Source organism: Melanotaenia boesemani, chromosome 2 (assembly GCF_017639745.1).
Source record: "Melanotaenia boesemani isolate fMelBoe1 chromosome 2, fMelBoe1.pri, whole genome shotgun sequence".
In the NCBI taxonomy this organism is placed as follows: domain Eukaryota; kingdom Metazoa; phylum Chordata; class Actinopteri; order Atheriniformes; family Melanotaeniidae; genus Melanotaenia; species Melanotaenia boesemani.
Window position 1 is genome coordinate 2456910 of NC_055683.1, and position 23027 is coordinate 2479936.

The 23027-nt window shown below is 40.7% G+C and overlaps 2 protein-coding genes and 1 long non-coding RNA gene across 3 annotated transcripts; 1 reads left to right on the forward strand and 2 right to left on the reverse strand.

The window, feature by feature from the left end:
• Positions 1-904: 904 nt before the first annotated feature.
• hspb9 (heat shock protein, alpha-crystallin-related, 9) lies at positions 905-1955 on the reverse strand. The gene is made up of 2 exons (XM_041972145.1): positions 1643-1955; positions 905-1552 (listed from the first exon to the last, which is right to left on the reverse strand). The coding sequence occupies exons 1-2, from the start codon at positions 1864-1866 to the stop codon at positions 1090-1092; spliced, it is 687 nt and encodes a 228-aa protein (XP_041828079.1). The 5' UTR covers positions 1867-1955; the 3' UTR covers positions 905-1089.
• A 9120-nt stretch (positions 1956-11075) lies between these two features.
• Positions 11076-19148, reverse strand: LOC121630986 (macrophage mannose receptor 1-like). The gene is made up of 4 exons (XM_041971572.1): positions 19088-19148; positions 16330-16651; positions 14298-14575; positions 11076-14215 (listed from the first exon to the last, which is right to left on the reverse strand). Exons 2-4 carry the CDS (start codon positions 16619-16621, stop codon positions 14030-14032), a joined length of 756 nt encoding a protein of 251 aa, XP_041827506.1. The 5' UTR covers positions 16622-16651; positions 19088-19148; the 3' UTR covers positions 11076-14029.
• Positions 19149-21792: 2644 nt separating this feature from the next.
• On the forward strand, positions 21793-22288 carry LOC121633790. Its single transcript, XR_006009124.1, has 3 exons — positions 21793-21892; positions 22001-22041; positions 22127-22288. It is a non-coding gene; the product is annotated as an uncharacterized LOC121633790 (long non-coding RNA).
• The last annotated feature ends 739 nt before the right edge of the window (positions 22289-23027 follow it).

Sequence of the window (23027 nt, forward strand, 5' to 3'; positions counted from 1 at the left end):
ATGTGTCTGCACTATAAATCAGCCACTAAAAGTTCTAGTTCAAAGACAGCTTGTATTCTCTTCATCATGCCATTCACCCTCTGAGATCAAACCCAGACCGTACCAGCTGCCCACCAGAGTTTGTTTCAACAAATTCAGTTGAAGGAATCACAGTTGTAGACAGTTGTGGTATAGTATTAGTGCAGCAAGAACTTTTTACATATTCCATAAATTTCCCCTGGAAGTTGAATATCTCAAACTTTTTGTGAGTATTGTGAATAATTGCAGCCATGGCAGCTCTCAGCTTCCATACCAAACAAACCCTGTCATCATTGATGGTAGACAGTGTTTCTGTTTCAGTTTTCATATTGATGGCTCCCTTTTAAAGACTCATGGTCGGGTTACAGCTGTTGACTGGATGTTCGACTGACCTTCCAGAGCAGCAGCACGGCTCCTCTCCTCGTCTCTCCACTGAGACAGCAGCAGACTTCTCAAACATAAAATCCAAATCATTTTTATGACTAAGCACCATTAGTGGTGAAGTAAGAACATGTGTGTATTTTGGGAATTGATGAACTAATCCTTTAAAAAGATCAGACATCTGCTCTACTTTTCCTCTTCATGCCATTATTTCTTCTCTCCTCTGCCTCGACCCCCCTTCGGACAGGACTCATAAAACATTAATCTGCTACTTTTGTTTGTCACCTGCTCCAACGTGGCTGCAAATAACTTTTTCCTCACTCAACCAAATGTCACTGGAACCTTTTAAAGGTACTAATTCAGTCCCCCCAGGGGAGTTTGAGACAGCGTTAGCAATTAGGCCTCCTCTCTACCTCCCTGAACTGCCTGCCCACCTTCTTCATCATCCTCCTTGTGAATTGGTAGTTATTGCCATCTTGTGGCCACAAAGGATTTTAACAAAAGTCTATTCATGAATTAAATTCTTTTTCATTTAGTTCTTTATTTAAACACGTTATACAAACTTCAAATATAACAAAATAAATTAAAATTTAATGTAACTCCTGTAAACGGTCAGTGGAAGTCTTTGAGTGTGTGTTCATATAAACGCGTATTCACCGGCAGCAGACGTCTAAGACAGTATGTGCGTCATTAGTCTGCGTGTCCGTCCTCCGTGTTGTCCTTTCCGATGGGAAACTCCAACGATGTCCTGAAGCGGACGGGCAGCTGGCCCTCCTCACTGATTGGCTGCTTGGCCACGGGGGCGTGGATTCGAAGCTGCCCGTTGTCCATCAGGGAGCAGGAGAGGCCGGACAGATCCAGGTGAGCGGGCAAGTCGATCTTTTGCACGAAGCCCATCTGGGACGATGCTGAGGCAGAAAAGGAGGCGCACGAGGAGGAGGAGGAGCAGCACTGGCTCTCCTCTGCTCCCGCCTTCTTCATGGCCACCACCGCCAGGCTTCGCCCTTCCACTTTCACAGTGATGTCACTTGGAGAGTAACCACGAGCATCTAGCGTCACCAGGAGATCACTGTTGCCTTCACTGGCCTGCTGGGTGTGTTTCTGCAGCTCTGTTCTTGGCGTCTCCACCCTCTGCTCTTCATCATCACTCAGCCTGCAGGAATCAGACACTCGGATCAGAAGCATGGTCACAATCAACCCATTCAGATGAAACCAAACCAGCTGTCTTGGTTGCTGTACGTACCTTGCCAAGCTGGACGAAACAATGGGAAACTTGGGAAATTTATGCAGCTGACAGCCATCATGGAGCTCCCTCAGGAGACTGTTAGCCAGCTTGATTCTCTGGTTGAAGAAGTCTTGCTGTAGAGAGGAGAAAGCTTCACGACGCAGAGGCCACAGCAGCTGATCTTGGCCAAGGAAAGGGTCATCGCCAAGCAGGCTGGTTAAAGCTGCGTACTGCGACATCATGACAGCGTCAGAAAATCCGCTTCTGACAAAAAGCTGTTTTCTCTGACTTAATATTCTCAGTCTCCACTTCTTCAGTGTGAATCCCCTCTCAGTTTGGGATTGTAAGCAGCCGTCCTTCTTTATAAATCCCAGCTGCTCTGCTGCGGCCCTCCCACCATGCTATAAAAACCCCATGAGCTCATTGCAGTTTGTTATGTGCCAGCGGGGTCAGGAATGCCCCTGCCACTCATCAAAAAGCTAAAGACAGCCCGTAGTCATATTCTGCAGCCATGTTCTATTCCTGAGTTTTCATTCCTGAAGTCTGATGCTGTTACAGATTTTTTAAATCTGCTTCCAGATATTATCAGACTTACTTTAATCTTTTTTCTTTTATTAATTGAACTTTGAAAAAGGTCAATATATGAACACTTTTATAGATAAGCAAGCTTTTTCTCTGGCTAACCAACTGTACATGTTTATTTACATAAATCTAATTCCTCACAGAGCGGGATTTTTTTTTTTTAAGCATGCCTTTTCACAGTTGTTAACTTTTTTTGTGAAATTCTCTAACCTGAATACCTTTAAATTAAGGCATCTGTGGTCATCTGCATCATTAGCAAACTTAAAGAACGACAGATTGTTTTGATCTGTGAAGGCCTGCAGATTTTCTTGCTCAGCTCTGAAGTGACAACCTAGAGGAGTCTTCAGCAGCTGTTGAGAAGTGAGCTCGTAGAGCAGCAGGACAAACAAAGTCTCCGATTACAGTTTCATCACTGCTCTTTGAAGGACGAGCTCTTACATTCCCCCTCTGCATGTGTCTGTGATGACATTACAAGGAGTCTATGTCATATCTATTTGTGGCATCACCAGTAAAACTCTCATTACATCACTGGCAAGCTGGAATGTGATTGGCTGCTTAGATGTGATCGTTGCTGAGAAAAAAGATGACGACAGGTTAACTTGTAGACATTTTTTTATTTATGAATATCTGCTGTTGCAGGTATTGAATTCTGCTGTTGGCATGGTCAAAGATATTTGAAGAGACTCTGGTAATTTTAAGGCGTCATGTCTTGGTTGTGCGGATCTATCAGATCTGGGCTGAAGTTGGACAGATTAGCATGAACCAGGCTAGGGGTAAGACAGAAGACATAGTTGGCTATGAGTCACCAAAGGGCTACAGCAAAAATAAAGAAGTGTGTCAGTGAACCAGGGGATGCCAAGGACAGAAATAGAAGGAGGAGTTCCTACATCTCCATATGACAAGGATGTTATTACCCCAGCAGTTTAGTCTGGTTGTTATTTCAAATAAAGACACAACATAAATATGTCTGTTATTTGTACATGCGCAAAAAAGTGTTGAAAGATGCATAAACTATTAAAAAAAAGTTAAAGTTCTTTTAATTGTGGAACTTTAATAATCAGGACATGATTATAATAGAATCATGTGACTTTTGCTTCTTTTGGTGAACAAAGTGGTGTTAGAACAAACCAGAAAAACTCATTTCTTCAGAAGGTTGTGAGACTTTGTGTTCAGGTTGTTCATGCACTAGATACCTTAAATAGGTTATTTATGTGATGCTTTTAGCTCTTTCAGCATTATCTAAGAAAGATTTAATTACTGAACCTTTCAGTTCCTGATGTATCTGCTTCTTCTGACCTGCTCCTACACGAGCAAGCAGAGTAAAACATGGAAAATCTTGGAAGTGTAGAACCTCTTGGTGTGTGGATGGGAGAAAGCTGTTGGAATTAAGACGCTTCATTACAAATCTTCCATTGTTTCTGCTCCTGCAAGTACGACTTTTGGTGTTTTCATTTGTTCTGCAAATCCTCCTGAAGGTTGAATTTATATCTGCTGACCTAGCAACATGGCTGACTGGCAAGCTGTGTTAACTGGGCCCAGAGCTCTCCACTCAGAGTTTGGCTTTAAACTGGACAACATGCATAATCAAGTGGGCAAGACGGCCAATTCAGTTAACACATTGGAGAAAAGTGGACGATAATATGACGTGCCTAGAGCAGGCTGAGAACTGGCTAACGCTAGCCGAGGAACAACTTAAGGTGGATTTATACTCGCGCGGCATCTGCGTGCAGTCGGCTATGGTGTATCCAACGTTGGTGAGTTTGCTCTAGCACTCGAGCGTAGGGGGAAAGCGTCGTTTTGGTGTTGTGTTGCGGTTTCTCCTCCTAACCTGAAGGTGGCAGCAGGGGTGGTATTGGCCGGTAAACTCACCTGGTCGGAGTTATTTTGATGGTTTGTTTTAAAATAAGAATGGCGTCCAGTATGGTTCAGTGTCTTTGTGAAAGAAAAAGAAGAAATAATTCCATCAGCTTCTCATCAACTTGATCCACTGGTTATTGTTTTTTAAAACGCTGGTTACCACACAAATTCAGCAGGAAGATCCAGATATCCGGCAACACGTGATCTCAAACTGACCAATCACAAGGGAGTACCCCCGCGTAACCGTCTACGTAGCAGGGGTGCACGTCAGGTCTGGAAGAGGTGCGTGTCGAACCTCTGCGGAGCTACGCCGAGCCTACGCGGTGACGCAAACGCCGCGTGAGTATAAAGCTGCAGCAAAGCAGTGACCCCGGGTCTAGTCAGTCAAGAATTGATTATTGGTTGATTTCCACAGGTTTCAACAAAAATAAAATTGAAGTAAATATATCCCCCACCCCTCTTACAGATCACAAGGCTATATATATATAAAGCTCAACTTATCCACGCCTCAAATAAGTCTCACTCGCTCAGTTTATTGGAAACTTAACAACTCTTTACTACCAATGGAGAATGTCAAAAAAGAGGTGATCAACCTTGTAGCTTATTTCTGGAATAAAGCCAGAAAAGAAAAGGAATTTTGTTCCAACTGGAAATTGTTAAAATTTGAGCTTGGACAATTCTTTAGAAAATTCAGTAGTGACTTAGTCAAATCCAGAAGAGCCAAAGAATTACATGTTATATCAAGGATCACCTGTTAATCCTCTAAACCACCAGATGCTCTATCAGAGGAAGAGAGGTTAGAACACTCTAACTTGCAAACTGAATTAGATGATCTATAGTCAAAAAGCCAAAGGTGCGTTTGTCAGGTCCAGGGCCAGATGGCTTGAAGAAGGAGAGCAAAACTCTCACTACTTCTTTAGTCTAGAAAAACATCGCTCAAATATTAATAATATTAATAAACTAAATGTTGATGTGGTGCTTACAGAGGACCACAACCTAATATCTAACTACTGCAGTCGCTTCTATTCAAAACTCTACATTTCCAGATCTTGTCAGGCATCAGCCGAGGCTTTTCTAGAGGCACTAACAGTTAAAACTATCACTGAAGATGAAATGACTCTGTGTGATAATCCTATTACACTCAAGGAGGTTAACGATGCAATTAATTTATTAAAAAATAACAAGTCACCTGGTACGGATGGTTTGGTTTCAGAATTTTACAAACTTTTTGCAGCTGAATTAGCTCCATTTCTACTCGAAGTCTTTCTAGAAAGTATAAATAAGGAACAACTTCCCACAACCATGACACAAGGCTTGACAACTTTAATACCCAAATCCAACAAAGACACTTCCTTTATTGATAACTGTCCAATATCGTTACTTAATAACGATTATAAGATATTTGCTATAGTTTTTGCCAGAAGGCTGAAAATGGTATTGGACTCAATTATTGAAGAAACTCAGTCTGGTTTGAGTCTAAAAGACATATAACGAACAACATTAGGTTAGTTATGGACATCCTGGATTACTCTGAAATGTTAAATCTGATGGCTTTATTTTGTTCCTAGACTTCTATAAGGCCTTCGATACAGTGGAGCACCACTTCATCCTACAATCGTTAAAGAAATTTGGCTTCGGTAACTATTTCTCTTCTGCTATTAAAACCCTATATAATAACAGTAATAGCTCTATCAAACTACCAGGTGGCTCATCCCCAAGATTTACTCTGTCTCGGGGTCTTAGACAGGGTTGTCCTGCCTCTCCGTACCTGTTTTTGATTGTGGCTCAACATATTCAAATGAGTGCTGTGGAAGGCATCTCTGTTCTTGGTAAAGAAGTAATCATAACACAGCTGGCAGATGACACCACACTATATTTGAAAAATGAAAATCAAATTCCTCTGGCAATCAGTGTTATTCAAGAATTTTCTGTGGCCTGTGGCCTCTGGCGAGCTTATAGCTATTAAAGATTGCACAAAATCGGCACTATGTAATTAAAGATGAGGTACACTACTTAGGAATTCTAATAACAAAGGACCAAAACAGAAGAAGTTCCTCAAACTTTGAACTAATCATACAAAAAACCCAGCGTAAATTAAACCAGTGGCTCTTACGAGACTTGTCATTGAGAGGAAGAGTACTTCTTACTAAAGCAGAGGGTATTTCTCGATTAACATACACAGCTCTCGCTCTGCATGTCAGTGATAAAACCCTAAAAGAGATTGACAAAATGCTCTTTGACTTTGTATGGAAAAGTAGAACTCATTATTTGAAGAAGACTGTTATTATGAACCCTCATGAAAATGGTGGTCTCAACTTTCTGGATTTTCGGACTCTAAATAATACATTTAAGATTATTTGGAATAAACAAATTTTCAAAAAACCCACTTCAATTTGGAATATTAATCCTCACAATATATTGTCCAAACTAGGTGGCATTAACTTTCTTCTTGTTTGCACTTATGACATTGATAAGATCCCTGTTAAAATGTCTGCTTTTCATCGCCCGGCCTTTCTCTCATGGTGTCTCATCTACAAACATAATTTTTCGCCCCATAACTATTTAATTTGGAATAACAAAGACATTTTGTATAAACACAAATCTCTTTTTATGGAATATTGGTTTCAAAATAACATCAAATGGGTAGATCAATTATTTAACAAAGATGGTCTGTTATTAATGTATGAAGAGTTTCCTGAAAAATACAATATTCCTGTGACTCCTGGAGATTATGCAAAAGTCTTTGGAGCCATCCCCTCTGGTGTGTGTATGCTTTTTAAATGTCATCAAAGGCTTGACGCTTACAACCTAAATCTTGTCTCTCCAGTGGACATACCTGTAGGAAAGGTTTGTCTGTCCAGTCGACCCATCAATAACAACAGATTAATAAGAGATATTATTACACTTCCTCATGTTATTTCATACTGGAATGCATTTGTGGGCGATATACCATTGAAGAGAGTTTGGCTGTTACCCAACAGACATCTTGTTACCAATAAAGTGAAAGAAATATCTTTTAAACTTATCTATAAATTCTTTCCAACTAAATCATATATAAAGAATAAATTTAAAAAAGATATTGATGTAAATTGTAGCTTTTGTAATGAATGTCCTGAAACTGCTGTTCATTTATTTTGGCACCATCCAGATGTTAAAATGTTTTGGCTTTATTCACCTTAACATTAAAAAAGATTTTGTGTTGTTTTGGAAGAATGTAATATTTGGTGTTTTTGAAAATGGCTTACAAAAGAGTGACTCAGTTTATTTGATAAACCTTTTAATGTTGATGTCAAAATTTCACAGTTGTAAATACTCAGGTAAAAAGCCATGTTTCGCTGCCTTTTCTGGCACCTTAAGGCAATACATTCTTTCAATTAAATACTCTGAAAACCAAAAGGCACTTAAAACTGTTGAAATCTGCACTGTATACAATATTTTCACATGAAACCTGTCACCCCTGGCATTTGTTCCTTCCAACTGCTTTGGAATATTTTCTGTACTGTCTCTGTTGCACAGTAATTACTGTTATGACTTACTGTTATAAGTACTTCTAATAAAGGAAAAAAAAAAAAAGCAAAGCAGTGACCCATCACATGTGAAAGGCACGACAGGGAACAGTGCAGTGAGTTGAAGTGGGTTTCAAGTCAAGAGGCCTCCATAACGGTAAAATACACCTGTTTACCTCACCAAGTGAAGCAGACATGGGACAGGTGTTGATTATTGGCTCCAATTTTCACTCCAACTTAGCTCAGTAATGTAATGAGAAGGTTCACAAACAACTGAAGCACTTCTGGTAGTGTGAAGGTGTTCATAGCAGGGAGATGCTCACAGAGTGAAGATCTTAATTGGTTTTTGTTATTGTCGATGTCATCATTATGAGGGTCATTTTTTCTTTATAAATACTAGATGTGTGGTTAGGCTTGGCTAACACTAACATCTTGGTTCAGTTTGTTGCACCTGTTACAAGCTAGAATGTGAAGGGACTCAGAAAATTGACAATATAAGCAACCTTTAACACTCTGGTGCATGAATTATTACAAAATAGTACCACATTTTTTCAAATAAAACATTTTACTTCTACAGACATGCACATTGATGTTTTTCTGTTTTTTAATCTTATTTTAACTTTTACTCAGTGTATTGATTTTGATCTATGAAAATATTTATAAAATAATATCTTGTCATATTAATATAATATACATTTTCTATAAAAACATCTGGATCATTTTCCTGTCCTGTTTATCACAGAGGCAGACGTGGTAATTACAATGTATGTATATGTACTATATCAAATGTATTTATTCTTCATGTACGATCCGCACCCGTGCATACATTTAAAAACAGCCTTTAAATATGTGTCCACTGTAGTGGACCCTATGCATCAAAGGGTTAATACCTATTGCAGAGTACTCATTCTCATTCACAGAACAAAACCATTCAGGTTACCAAGACCATTCAGGACCCATTTTGGAGTTATGTTATGGCACAGAGTATTCTTGCTTCAAAGATCAACTTGAAAAGGGTGTATGGTCTAAATGAAGATAACCCCATTTTTTGTATTGTAGTGATCCTACAGTGATGTTCCTGCTGATGTTTACATATTCTAATGTTCTCTGGGTTTTTTGGCAGGCTGTGATGCTGAGTGTGTGTGGGGTTAAGACAGATATGTGGTCAGATGAGAAAGTAAAACGGACAGGATTGAGTGAGTGGGAAGGAAGGGTTTTGTAGCGTGTCCAGGTGTGTGTAGCTTTCTAGGGCTTATGGCTCGGATGAACTGATCCCGGGCCAGCACACTCTGTACCTCAGTGAGCATGTGGGCAAACCCTTCTTGTCAGGGTTTCAGTGTCATTAGCCAACACATGGAGAGCTTCTCCAGCCTGCCTTGCAGGACGCTTGGTTGACTGCACTGTCCAAAACTATGCTGGAAGGCCCCAACTAAAGCCCCATAGTCAACACACTGAGCTGGGCCAAGCAGCAGCTAGCATGTTAATGCCTCCTCTGTTAGACACAGGGCCAGTTGAAGTGCTTTACAGTCCTCTGTTTATCCGGCGCCCAAGCTAACAGTTTAAATTGGGCATGGATAGCCTCTCAGTCCGCCTTACCGTTGCATTTGTGCATTTTCACATGAAGCTGGCTGCAATGGGCACCGCCATCTTAGTTTACATTCTGTCCTGAGTGGTTCTCAGCAGGTCTCGCATCATTCTCAGTGATTCTCACACTCGGCGAGCTGAAACCGGCTTCCACAGCTAGCCTCCATGCTGTCTGTCTCAGTGGAGCCCTGTGCTTATCCTCTGCAGGCTGACGAGGTAGTTAGCGGGATCCAGACTATTCAGGGCTAATGAGGAGTAGCAAGGAAAAAAAAAACTCTGGTGCCTAATCAGCTGCTTTATTGAACCAATAATGGTTACTGTACAACCAGCAACAGCAAACAAGAAAAAAGGCAACCCGTCTTATGTTATCCTTCCCATCCAATGTCCACACGCACACCTGGACACACAAAACCCTTCTTTCCCACTCACTTTACTTTGTTAGTTCCAGGTTCAATGTGTGCAATAAGGTTCTTTTAAAAAGTTTTTATTAAACATTGAACCAGTCCGACCCTCAGCTTGGTCCAGTTTTTTCATTTTTCCGGCTCTGTATTTGAGATGCAGACTGTGTTTTCTGATTTTGTTGTCGCCTTTTTGGAAAACAAAATCAACAACTGAGTGAAGAAGGATTTAATAACTGGAGCAACCTTGCAATGCATTTAATCAACCATGAAAGCTCTGAAGAACATAGAAAAAATGCTGATAGCTGGCAGCAGCTCTCACATCGCCTTGAGACCAAAACAACAATAGATCTTAAGAATCAGGACATAACTGAAGTTAAAGCAAAACGCTGGGATGAGATTTTATCCAGGTTAGTGGCAATCATCAACTTTGTGTCAGAGAGAAACCTTCTTCTCCGTGGCCACTCTGACAAACTATGAACCAGGCAATGGAAATTTCTCTCAGTTAACGGCTCAGTTTGACCCTTTGATGCGTGAACATCTCAGATGAATTCAAGCTAAGGAAGCCTTAGACACGTACCTGAGTGGTCTGATCCAAAACTAAGTCATCTCACTTGTGTCCAAGTACACAACAGATGCCAATGTTGACAGAGTAAAAAAGTCACATATTCTTTGGTAATAATGGACTGCAGCCCGATGATAATACATTTGGTTAACATTCACTGTAATATGTCTCATCATAACTGATCAAATTTTTTCGTTTGCTATTCTCACTTTGGTGACACAAGCCCCGGGGCATCCGGCATTTCTCTTTTATGATGACGGGACGTGGAGAGATGAGCTGAAAAGAGGAGCTAGCTGGCTCTATGGATAGATTTGAGAATAAACACATTAATGGAGCAACCCATGGACGTCGCCTCCATGGAGAATGAGGATTTTTTTTGTTTATCCTGCGTTTTGCACCAACATGTCTGCTGTAGTTCCCCTCTGGTCGTCCATGTTTGTGCAGCAGCTGCTTCCTCCCTCTCCTCTCAGGTTGTTCTGTGAATCATGACGGCTGTCGGTGATCAGCTGATCGGCTTTTCTCTCTTGTAGCGTTTGTTTATGGATCAGCTGAGAAGGAGGAAACTAGTGGTTCATGGTTCACACCGTCACATATTTACCCCAAAAGTGTTGTTGTTGGCAGGACTTGTAGACAGGGTTTATACTTCAGCTATGCAGGGGCGGGTCTAGAAAGGTTCTGAATGGGGGGCCAGGCAGGAGCACTGGGCAGGAAAAGGGGGGCAAAAATGAGACCTTTAATTAGGTTTTAATTTTAATATTTTATCAAATATTGAACTGATTGTTACAAATAAAGTGACCATCTAGTGTAAAAAAAGTGAAGAAAAACATGTAAAACAAACAGCCAATGATGTATTTTATCAGCAGGTGTTTACTTTGGCTGGTGCTTCTGAACACCGAGTCATAATATATATATTAAAAAAAAAGTCTGACGCTCTGTTGTTTTCTAGCCGATAGACACTTTATTATCTTCTTTAACATCACAAATATGAAATATTACAGAATTTTAATGCTACATTTTAACAAATTTTTTTATTTGTTTGTTTCTTTGTGTGTTTTTACTTGGTTTGATCATGTTTCTACTAAAGTGTACAAAGTAAAGTGTATGGGCATTGTTGCTCATTTGCTGTCGTCTTGTGTGCGATGACTCCTGCGAGAAAAAAGGCCGTGAAGCATCACCAGCAGCCTTTACTTGAGGCCAAGCAAAGTGCGGATTTGTAGGGTGGATTCGGAGGGTCCTTCGAAATGGGACACCGCTTGGCGCACCACGTTAGCGTATGTAGCCCACGAATCAGCACTTCTAAGTGTGCAGACCCTGAAGTGGGATACAGCTGTTAGAACATGATTGGTTGTTGAATCAGGAAGTAGAGGAGCAGCACCAAAACACAGCGAAATGATTCTGGTCTGGAATGCCCCATTTTATACGAGAACAGCCTTTCCCTGATCTCTAGTTACACACTATGACGTTTTTAATGGCGGTTAAAATATTACAAATTTCTCCTTTAATTCTTAGTCTAGAGTAGATTGTTTTTAGGGTCCAGAAAGCTGATATCTAAAGGTAAAAACGTCTCAGTCTCCTTTGAAGTGGTAAATTATCTATCCAACTGGAGGTTTCTAGCAAAATGGCTCCATAACGCAGAGTTTTCAAATTTATGGAGACCAGAAATCCAAATCAGTTAAATGCTTCTATAAGATGGGAAGCATTTAAGGCTTTTATTGAAGGAGAAGTCATCAGCTATACAAATACCAATTTTAACGTAAAAAAATAGAGATGGAAAAACTTGAAAAACAGATAAAACAATTGGAAGTTGAACTGAATGTACAAAGTAATTCAGGGAAACAACAAGAATGGTTTATTTTAAGACCTACCTATCAGAGATGGGTCGATCAGTCAATGAGACTCGAGTCAGACTCGAGATTTGAGACTCATGAACATCTTTTTACTTTTTTGTGAAAACAGCAGCATACACTACATCAACAAAATCAAAATTAAAAAGAGAAGAAAATAAATGATGCTGACAGGAATGAGAACAAATGGAGTTTACCAAACATCTTATTCCTCAACATGTTACACAGTCCTTTAATAAATTTCCTAACAGAGCTTAAGTCCTCTCGTTGTTCCATGTCCCTCAGAATCAAATATCTTTCACTAATTCGTTTTTCAATTTTGGGACATGACCTAAACTCAAAGAGAGAACGTCATTTTTTCCATTATATAAATTTCATTAACTATTCCAACCATTCGGCGATAGTAGGGATCTTCTCCTTCCTGTCATGGTTTTTGGTATATTGCCCAGATAAATAATACTAAAACTCACATCCAATTTAGATCCTATAGCCTGTTAGTTTCCCCCACCACCTGCACCCAGGATGTCATGATGCTCGGACATTCCCAAAAGATGTGAAGATTTCTTCCAGAAATCTGAACTTGAAGTACAGAATTGGGATTTCTAAATATTTCTCCAGTCTTCCTTAGATAATATCCCCCTGGCCTCTTTCTCCCATTTTCATTTCATGTAACTTGTGAAATGTCCTTTCTCAGAGTGCAAGGCCAAATAAATATTTGAAATCAACTTATTACTAAAAGTACCTTTATATGAATTAACTAATAAATCTGTAAGTGCCATTTCAGATTCTGAATCAGCTCTCGATTTTGTCTCAGTTGAAGATATCTCTAAGTAATTTAGATCCACTAACGGTTGAAATGAACATAGCTCTATTTCTGATCTTATCATCCAGTATGAGGTTATCCCTTTTCTAGCCCATTGCTTAAATCTGCTGTACCTTGGATCCCATTATTCATTTTCAGGAAGTTTTAGCTTAAAAAAAGATTAGTCTCACATTAGTCCCTTTAATGAATTCTCTTCCAAAGTTTTCCATGTAGTTTTCCTTTCATATTTAGGATGACACCAGTAAAATTCTCAGCTGTGCAGTTTGGTAATAACCCTTTAAACAAGGCCGTCCCTCCTTCCTCTTCAGACAATTGTAGTGTCTGAAATTTCACCCTTGGATTTTGATATTCCCAAATTAAAGATGATATTCTTCTATTCCAGTCACTAAACTGCTTGATTGGTACCACAACAGGTAATGATTGAAAAATAAAAAGTTATCTGGGCAATATATTCATCTTAATTAAATTAACTTACGTATCGGACTCTCCCATCATCAATACAAAACCTTGGTGAAAAGTGAATGCATCATTGGATGGAAAAAACTCTTAATAATAAGACTGTAGAAGCTTATTGAAACAATGCCACAGCGAATGCTGTAATCAAAGCTAAAAGAGGTCCAACAAAATATCAGTGTGTGACCTTTTATTTTGGTGACGACCTTTGTTTTATGGCTAGGCAGTGTATTAATGGCTTCAAACTTTACAAAAGGCTGCTGATTATTTCTATTACTTTCTAAACTAACTGATTAATAAATTATTTATTAATGTTTTCTTTCTAAAATGTTGAAAAAAAGTAAAGAATTAACTTTGAAGGTTAGATTAATATAACAAACGTTCAATATTTCCCTCTGAACTGTCGTAGTAAAGTACTGTCATGAACTGGAAAGTCAAACACACACGTCAAATTTCTACTCCAGTTCACTATATCAGTAAATGTATTAAATGCCTGGTGTCATATTTCACCTGGTTTTACCTGCAATTCATGTTTTAATAACACCGCCATAAGTAAAGATTCTTCATTGTTGCTGCTTTACTGAGAGAAACAAACGTGGCTGCAGTTATCGTCAGATTCCTGAAGGTGGCAGCAGAGGAACATTTATCTCTTATTCTTTTTCAGAAGAGACATTGGCAGCAGTCAAGCAGCAGCGATGAGGAGTCTTTACCTGTGGATGAGCTGCAGAGATTCCTGGTGTTATTAACAGCAGGTAGAAGCAGCTGATAGATGAGCACCTGTCTTTAAATAGTTTTAAGGCCTCTTGTAACAGAAGAAGTTTCTTCTCTGACTGCAGGCTCTGAGCCCAAAGGATGTGTTGCTGTTCTTCTCCAGGACACCACAGCCGTAAGCCGGGCAGCTTGGAATATCCTGGTACTGCACCGGTTCTCCACCCACCCAGAACCAGCCGTCACCCAGGAAACGCAGGCCCGTCCACACCTAGCAACATTTAGCAGAGATCTGTATAAACACAGAGGATGAGCTGCTCAACAACACCAACACTGTGGAGAAAAGTGTCCACCTCATCTGTGGTAGCCTGCTGTGCTTTCTCTCGTGCATAGTCGTGATCATCTTCAGTGATCAGGGTGGCCAGGTCATAGCTGGGCTTCCAGAACACAGAGTCTGGATTCTCTCCCTCCAGAGACCTGCAGTGGTCTAACGCCTCCTCCCATGTTTTGTTCTCCTTCACCAGAACCAGCTTCTCATCGAAACACATGAAACAGTAATTTTCCCCACAGCCTTTATCACGCCATTTACCTTTAACTGACCTAACACAGCGTGGATTTTGATCATTTGGTTCTGTAAGAAACAGAAGCAGAATAAGGCAAAATGATTTTATTTGTTTAACACATTCTCTACATATGACAGACATATTGTCTCTCTGTATTGGCAACCCTGAGTAGGGCTGCCAGTATTAGTCATTTAGTCATGACTACGTTGACTATCAAAATAGCTGGCAACTAATTTATTAAACCTTCCTCTGCCTTTCTTCTTCTTTTTTTTTTTAACCTGTCCTGTCCAGCATCATAGCAAGCAGAATGATAGTCTGGTTGCTGGACCTGACCAGAGGGGACAGAAAAAGAAGTAAGACAGCAAAAAGAAGCAAAAGGGAAAGAAGGAAGGAGACAAAAACACCACAGACAGAAGCAGCGACCCTTCAATCCACACCATCACCAGACAAACTGTTACACCTGTACATGAACACACCAGAAAATTTCTTACAACTTTTACAGAAAAAACAGAGCTGCTAGTCCTTAAGAGTTCTTAAATAATAACCAAATCAAATAGAAATATCACAAAAGTAGCACAACAACCAGATACTGACTCACAGCAAAAAAAGAAAAATGATCTCTTAGTATAAAAACCCACTGGACACCTCAGTGATTGTGTCAGCATGCAGAGGATGAGGAAGAGGAGTGATCAGTGATGAAGAGTGGTGAGTGAGATCATGCAAATGCGACCACGCCTCTACGGAGGTCACAGGCAGACCGGGGCAGCCCAGAACCCAGGCCCTCAGCAGCGACCCTGGAGCACTAACCCAAGTTATCCCACCATGAAGACCCCCCAGCCAAGGGAGAGCCCCAACCAGAGCCCCCTCGTGGTCCTGGGGCCCCAGTGGGCCAAAATGGGCAGTCGCCAGCCCCGCCAGCCACCGGCCATCCAAGGCGGCCCGAGCGAAGGGTCCAGGAGCTCAGAGGCAGCAGCACCCCGCCCCCCACACCATGCTTATGAGAACCGTGCCCCCCAGACAACCTCCTAGCGTGGGCCAGCATCCACCGTGAAGTTCCAGCCGTACACCCCGGAAACCAAGGCGCCATCGACCCCCCTCCCCCACCCTCCACCTACTCCAACCTCCACCCCATGTGACCCCACACTCACACCCTCCCCTGCACTGTACTTGTCTGCCTTTCTGTCCTTGACGCACATAGGCAGTAGTGGCCTATGTGCGTCAAACATGACGTCACCGGAAATGTTCTGCCTAAACAACAGTATTATGGCGAGCCGGCATCTGAACTCGAGAGTTTATAAAAATTCAAAGAGAAGCGTGAGCCTTGCAATGTAGAATTTGCCTTCTATGGTAGTAGGACAGCAATGCACAAGCATCTTAAAAGAAAGCACCAATTAGCTAAGCTAGCTAAGCTAATTGGCTAGTTGGCTGACAATGATGGCGATTTAATTTCCCTTAAGCTAGGTACACACATAAATATTATCGGGCTGATTTTCCCTCTTCCCGACAAAGGACGGCAAATGCCCAATTATCTTAAGTTATAAGATTTTCCTAGGAAATAGTCATCACAAACACACACACACACACACATTTATATATATATATATATATATATATATATCCCAAATTTCCCTGAGGACTCTCCAAAGGGATTAATAAAGTATTTCTATATATATATATATATATAAATATATGGCTAATAGTTGAGTACTTCATCAACAATGAAAAAGTGTTTCAGTATGTTGTGTGTTTTTTTGTAATTTTTAAGTTAATGAACTAAATTCCTGAAAATGTTCACATGATTAAATCAGTTAGTGCTGCTCACCACCACCATCCCACTCGAAGTAGGTTGCTTTCTCGTCTCCTCTGGACCATTTCCAAAGGTTCGTCTCCTTCTGGTACAATCCGATCCAGACCTCGTCATTCCGAGGGACTGGATTATCTTCTTTCCTTCTGATAGTAACCAGGTCAATGTGTTTCTCCCTGCAGAAAGACTGAGCTTCGTGCCAGGTCTTCTTTTCATCATACTCTGTAAGTATGCCATGTCTGAGGTCTGATTGCTGCCCGTAGACAGGAGGAAGGATGAGCAGCAGGTAGACGCAGATGTTTCTCATCATGGCTCTTTTGACTGAAGGACTTCCATATACCTGCAGTCACATTCAAACTGTAATTGAACATTTATTTCAGAGAAATAAGCAACATCAACTAGAAAAATGCCAAAATGTTCCATGCAGCTGACACATTTAGTCTTCACACAGCTCAACAAATGTTTTCTACAGTCTGGTTATTTAAAATGATGACACAGCAACAAGGCTGTTATAAAAATATAATCTAACATTTTTTAAATTTACTTTGTATTTTTGATTTTATTGAAAGCTATATGACACACTGCAACTCTACAGAAATACTGAAATTAAATTAAATTGATGCAATAATAATAATAATAATAATAACAATAATAATGATAATGATAATGATAATAATTCTACTTTACTAATCCCAGTTGGGAAATCGGCTCTGCATCTGACCCATCTGTAGATGTATGCAAGAGCAGTGGGCTGCCATGTTTAGCTGCCCGGGGAGCTATTGGGAGAGTTTAGGGGCGTCAAGGGCCCACGGTGGTTCACCTCTGTTGTGGTATATATAATGGACAAAGTGGTATTGATAATAAATAAATATTATACCATATATTATACGCACATAAGCAGTAGTGGCAATCGGGGTCAAACATGACGTCACCGGAAATGTTCTGTCTAAACAACAGTATTATGGCGAGCCGGCATCTGAACTCGAGAGTTTATAAAAATTCAAAGAGAAGCGTGAGCATTGCAAGGTAGAATTTGCCTTCTATGGTAGTAGGACAGCGATGCACAAGCATCTTAAAAGAAAGCACGTTGTGGCAGATTCAGTTTCTGATATATATATATATATATATATATATATATATATATATATATATATATATGAACCCCTACCCCACCTTGGACAAACAGACCGTCTCGCCTTGTTTATGGTACTCGCCTGTTATGCCTGTTCAAGCATTTTTGAACAGGCTGGTTTGTCATGGTTGCTGCTCTGCTGTGCAGCTCTGCAATCACTTTTCATCTGTTCCACCTGCCCTGATTGTTCACTCTCCTCACCTGCTCCCTGCCCTACTTAAATACTCTCCAGTCTCTACTTCCCTGCCAGATGGTCAACCTACTAATCTTGTTCAGATCCAGAATTGTTCTTGTTGTTTTCAGACCCCTGGTATTGGATTCTGCCTGTTTCCTGGATTTCCGCTGCCAAGTGTCAACCTGGATATCGAACCCTGCCTGGACTTTTTGTGATCTCCGCTCTCTCTGGATAAGTAGTCTGCTTCACTCCTCTGTGTATGACCCCTGTCTGCCCATGACCATGTCTTTTGGATATTGGACTCAATTTTTGAGTCTGAGATTTTGCAGATCCTGGCACAACGCGCCTGTTGGACTCATCCTCTTTTCCATGACCACGCCCCTTTTTTCTACAATAAACCTAATCCTGTTTAAACCTAAGATTTGTGTGTGGCTAAACTTCCAGGTCTCCAGGAGCTAATCATTACATGGTCTGTAGAATTACACACAGACTGTTCTTTTCTACATGAAAACCTGTGTAGACTACCATGAAAAATGCACCTGGGTTTTTCCAAATAGAAATCCCTGGATGACGAGTCAAGCCAGCACTCTGATCAGAGACAGTACCTTGTACAGCATGGCTAGAACCACTGAGCAGTGAACACCAGGAAAGCTGCTGGACCAGACAGCATCCCAGGTGCAGTGGTTAAAGCTGGCTGGGATCCTCACCAAGCTTTTCAATCTCCCCTTACCCACTAAACAGTCCCTACATTCCTGAAGACATGATGCCTTCCTCTCCACTCAGACCTAGTTCTCTCACATCTGAAATCATGTAGGGTTTTGGGCAATTAATTTCCCAGCAAAGTTTATACCATAAATTGAAGCAAAATGTCTCAAACTATCAAACATGTCACATCGGGCTCCTATGGGTTAAGATGCTGTTTGTGGACTACAGCTTATCATTTAATACAATCCTTCTGGATATACTGGTCACTAATATGCTTAAAGTCTAGATTCTACCACTTAAATAACACTTAAGTTATTTAGGAAAATAAAATGCAAAAGAGGCGCCTCATGTTACTCTTGATCTCTGCCTCCAAAGCTACGAGTCTACATGCAACTGCTGCATCGTAACAGAGAACCGTGTGACACTGGTTTAGCAAAGACCTCACCCACACCACATTCCTGATACAAAGAAGGTGAAAGAACAAGTTATATTCATTAATGAGCTTGATAAGGTGAACCTAAAAATTATCATGCGTACTGAAAATGAAAACAAGACTTCATCTCATTTACTTACAATAAACCTAGATTTATAATCTCAGTCTTTACTGTCATCCATACCTTTAATAAAACCAGTAAGCTCACGTTGTTGAGGTGTGCTCCTTATAAGCCAATTTCAGGGCTAATATGTTTTAAATATACTGTACTAACAATTTTTCCAGTACCAGTTAACAGTCTCAACAATTGATATCTGAATGCAGAACTCACCTCGGCCACAGCAGAAGGAAGACAGCTTAGAAGCTCTGCTTCAGGTGATGCTGCTTCTCTGTCAGTGAACTCAGTAAAAACACTCCACTGACCAATCACAGCATTACACCAAATGTAGCTTGATATTCAAAGTAAGCAGCCACCACCTCTCAGCCTCTCCGGCTTCTTGTCTCTAAGCTCTGCTTTGCATCTTGTCTTTAGTCTTGTGAAACCAGCTGAAGGCCTTGCACTGTCGTGGTGTTTACTGTACTATAGATCCTCAACAAACACATGCTGCATCTTTGTCACATGATACACGTATAAAAAATTCACAACACATAAACAACTAAAAACCCAGATGAGCAGCAGGACTAAAGCAGACTTTTCCCAGTAATTATTACACCTGGTATGTCCCCACCTTCTGCCCCGGCTTCTGTTCTACTTCACTTACTACAGAATGACAATTACATTTCCACATTAGCCTGAAAAATAAAAATATTATTTCATATGAGGAGTAAACACATTGTTCAGCCAAAGGTCAATATTTTTAATGGATGGATAATCAGGAAACTGCTTTAAAATTTACTTAAAACCAGTGTAGTGGTATTGGTGATCTAGACTTGTCTGGTAAAGATGGTTATATCTTCTTCCTCCTCCAATTACCTGTCAATCACCTCAGGTGGCACCTGGGGTGTCCAATCAGGGTCACTGACCACCCCTCTAACTCTACTGCTGCCTCATTCACATCACCTCGACCACTTGATAATGCATTAATAACACTTAAGTTATTTAGGAAAATAAAATGCAAAAGAGGCGTCTCATGTTACTCTTGATCTCTGCCTCCAAAGCTACGAGTCTACATGCAACTGCTGCATCGTCACAGAGAATCGTGTGGCACTGGTTTAGCAAAGACCTCACCCACACCACATTCCTGAAGCAAAGAAGGTGAAAGAACAAGTTATATTCATTAATGAGCTTGGTAAGGTAAACCTAAAATTCAAACGTGCACTGAAAACGAAAACAAGGTTTAATAATGAAGCAACAGATTTGAATCTGAATTCTTTATATTTGAATTTGAATCATTCAATTTGAATCTGAATATGCCTGTTTGAATAATTGCTTAAAAAAACTGAATCCACTGAATCTTTGTTTTTTTTTTATGTGTATTGTGGTAAAGTTGAAACTTTTGTATTTGAAAAATTCAGATCTGAAATTCAAACTTTTGTGCCACACATCCGGGACCTGACGTGAGGCAAAACAAGTCGATCGCAGATGGAGTAACGTCAGTTTTGTGCAGTTGTTCTCAACGGCTACAAGCAGAGGGAGGGCGAGGGGAGGGTGGCGGCGGGGAGAGAGAGACAGAGAGACCTAAGATCCTTTATATTATATTATATACACATCAGCACTTTTCATGATTCACAGGAACACACACAGAACAGCACAAGCGCACACACATCCCTGTCACAACCAGCTGGCAGATACACATGCACGTGGAGAAGCAGTGGGATGCACGCACACACGCTTCAGTAATATGCATATAGCCTCATCTCTGTGGTTGGTTCATGAACGAACTCACATTTGTCACTTGGAATGTGCGTGGAGCTGGCACAAGGGAAAAGAGGTTAAACATTTTTAATCGTTTGCAAGAAATGAAAGCAGATATAATATTACTCCAAGAGACTCATTTATCAAACTCAACAATAGATCTTCTCTCAACAACCCAGTTTCCACACGTGTATTCAGCTTGTTATAATTCTAGGCAGAGAGGAGTAGCAACTCTTATTAATAGAAGGTTAAATTTTGACATAGATAATACAATCATAGATCCAGAAGGCAGATTTATAATAGTTACATTATCTATTAAAAATGTTAAGTTATGTATCGCAAATATATCTAGTCCAAATGTAGATGATCCCTCCTTCTTTCACTCCCTCTTTGCCTCTATGGTCACTCAGATAACACACTAATTATAGGAGGTGATTTTAACATTATACTGGAGAAAAAAAGTACCACAGGAGCTCATCGAGTCTGGAAATCCTCAGAAACTGTTAAATATGAAGGATTTTGGTCTCTGTGATGCTTGGTGCTCTCACCATCCCACACTAAGAGAATACACCTTCTTCTCTTCAGTTCACCATTCCTATTCTAGATTAGATTATTTCTTAACTAGCAGCTCGCTGATGAATGACATGTCAGAAATCAGAATCCATCCTATTAGCAAGATGGAGAGCTGGTGTACACTGTCACTACAGCACAAACAGAGGGGCTCCTGAAGCAGATACATCGGTCGGAGTTGTGACCAGCGGTAGGTAACAACACAGATTTACTAGTGGATGACCCAGGTCTCCCTAGGGATTTGCTCATGGTTGACCACGAAGATACCCCCCAACCACCATTTGTTGTCGAGTTTTCCCAGGCACCAGTACCCGATATGGTGGAGTGGGGCGACTTAATAGCATCACCGCCAGATATCGGGAGGAGGCTGGAAGCAGAACAAGCACCGTGGCGCACCCATCGGACTACAACTGGACAGCACAGAAACCTGCATCATCTGCCCAGATCAGCCATTGTCCAGGTGAATCAATCAGCCACCCTCGACCAGGGGTTCCATAGGCCCTGGCTGTGAGGCCATCGACGGGACGTCGATTTAATTTCCCGGGGGCAGATTGTAGCAGTTGGCCTCTAGAGGGCTGCAGTGGGCGGAAGGGATTCATGGAGCCAGGTAGTAATCAGGAGGGACTGATTGAGGGCAGGTGTGACTGAAGGTGCAACTACTTAAACCCAGCAGGCAAGCTCTACTATGAGCATTGATTCCCTGGCCTGCTGGTGAGATGGACTTTTTGTCGTGTTTATTGTACTGTTTTATGATTTTTAGTTGTGGTTCTGCCATGAGCTGTGACAAGAAGCTTAATGTTTTATGTGTTTTGTTTTTAGGGACAGCACTGGCTGCCGTTTGTTTTAGTTGATTTTACATGGTTTGGTTTATCCTTTTTATTTCACTTTAGCATTATTCATTTAAGTGGTTTTAGCTTTTTAATACTGTCTCCTCCTGTCTTCTAGTGCTGCGGCTGGAGCGTCCTTCTCTCACTGGTGTCTGGGGCTGGGAGTTCACTTAGACGGTGATTTGGTCTGTGGTGCACGCAGTTTATAGCATGGTGTTTTTGTTTGGAAGTAATTGGATTTATGTTTTGTTTGTAGTATAACCCCAGTCCTGCCGCGGTGAGCGTCTGGGTTCTCGGCCGGAGCTCGACTGTCTATCATGTCTTTCACCTCTGTGTTTTAGTTATGTTTAAATAAATGGCATGTGTCTGACCCACACTGACTGTTGTGGCCTCATAATTGGAGCCCCTACGTGCTACACCCATTTCTGCACACCCACCCCGAGGTTACACACAGTTAAAATGATGGTTCTATCTAAAGTAAACTACCTGTTTTCAGTGATATCCACTAAACCATCCTCCCGCTGGTTTAAGTCACTGGACTCACATATATCTAAATTTTTTATGGAAAAATAAGCCATCACGTATCAGTCTAAAAACTTTACAACAGACTAAAGATAGAGGCGGATTGGAGCTACCCGACTTTAATCATGTTTTCTTAGCTAACAAGCTGCAGTATATCTCCAAATGGCTTAAACCTAGCAGTCTGGATGAATCATGGTTAGATGTAGAGCAAGCATTGTGTGAGGATGTGTTTATCTCTGACCTGCCATTCATCAGCTCAACCATCAAAACACATAAGTGTTTTAAGAACATCAATATCAGTTCCTCCTTAGTGGCTTGGTGGGATTTTCTAAAAATAACCAAATCCTCACTTTTTCCATGTAAGTTTACACCCCTCTGGAACAACCCTGACATCCTGCAAAACAAAAAGCTTATCAATTTTACTCAATGGAAAAATAAAGGAATAAAACAGTTAGAACATATAATAGAAAATGGAAACTTCTTATTTAATATTCTCA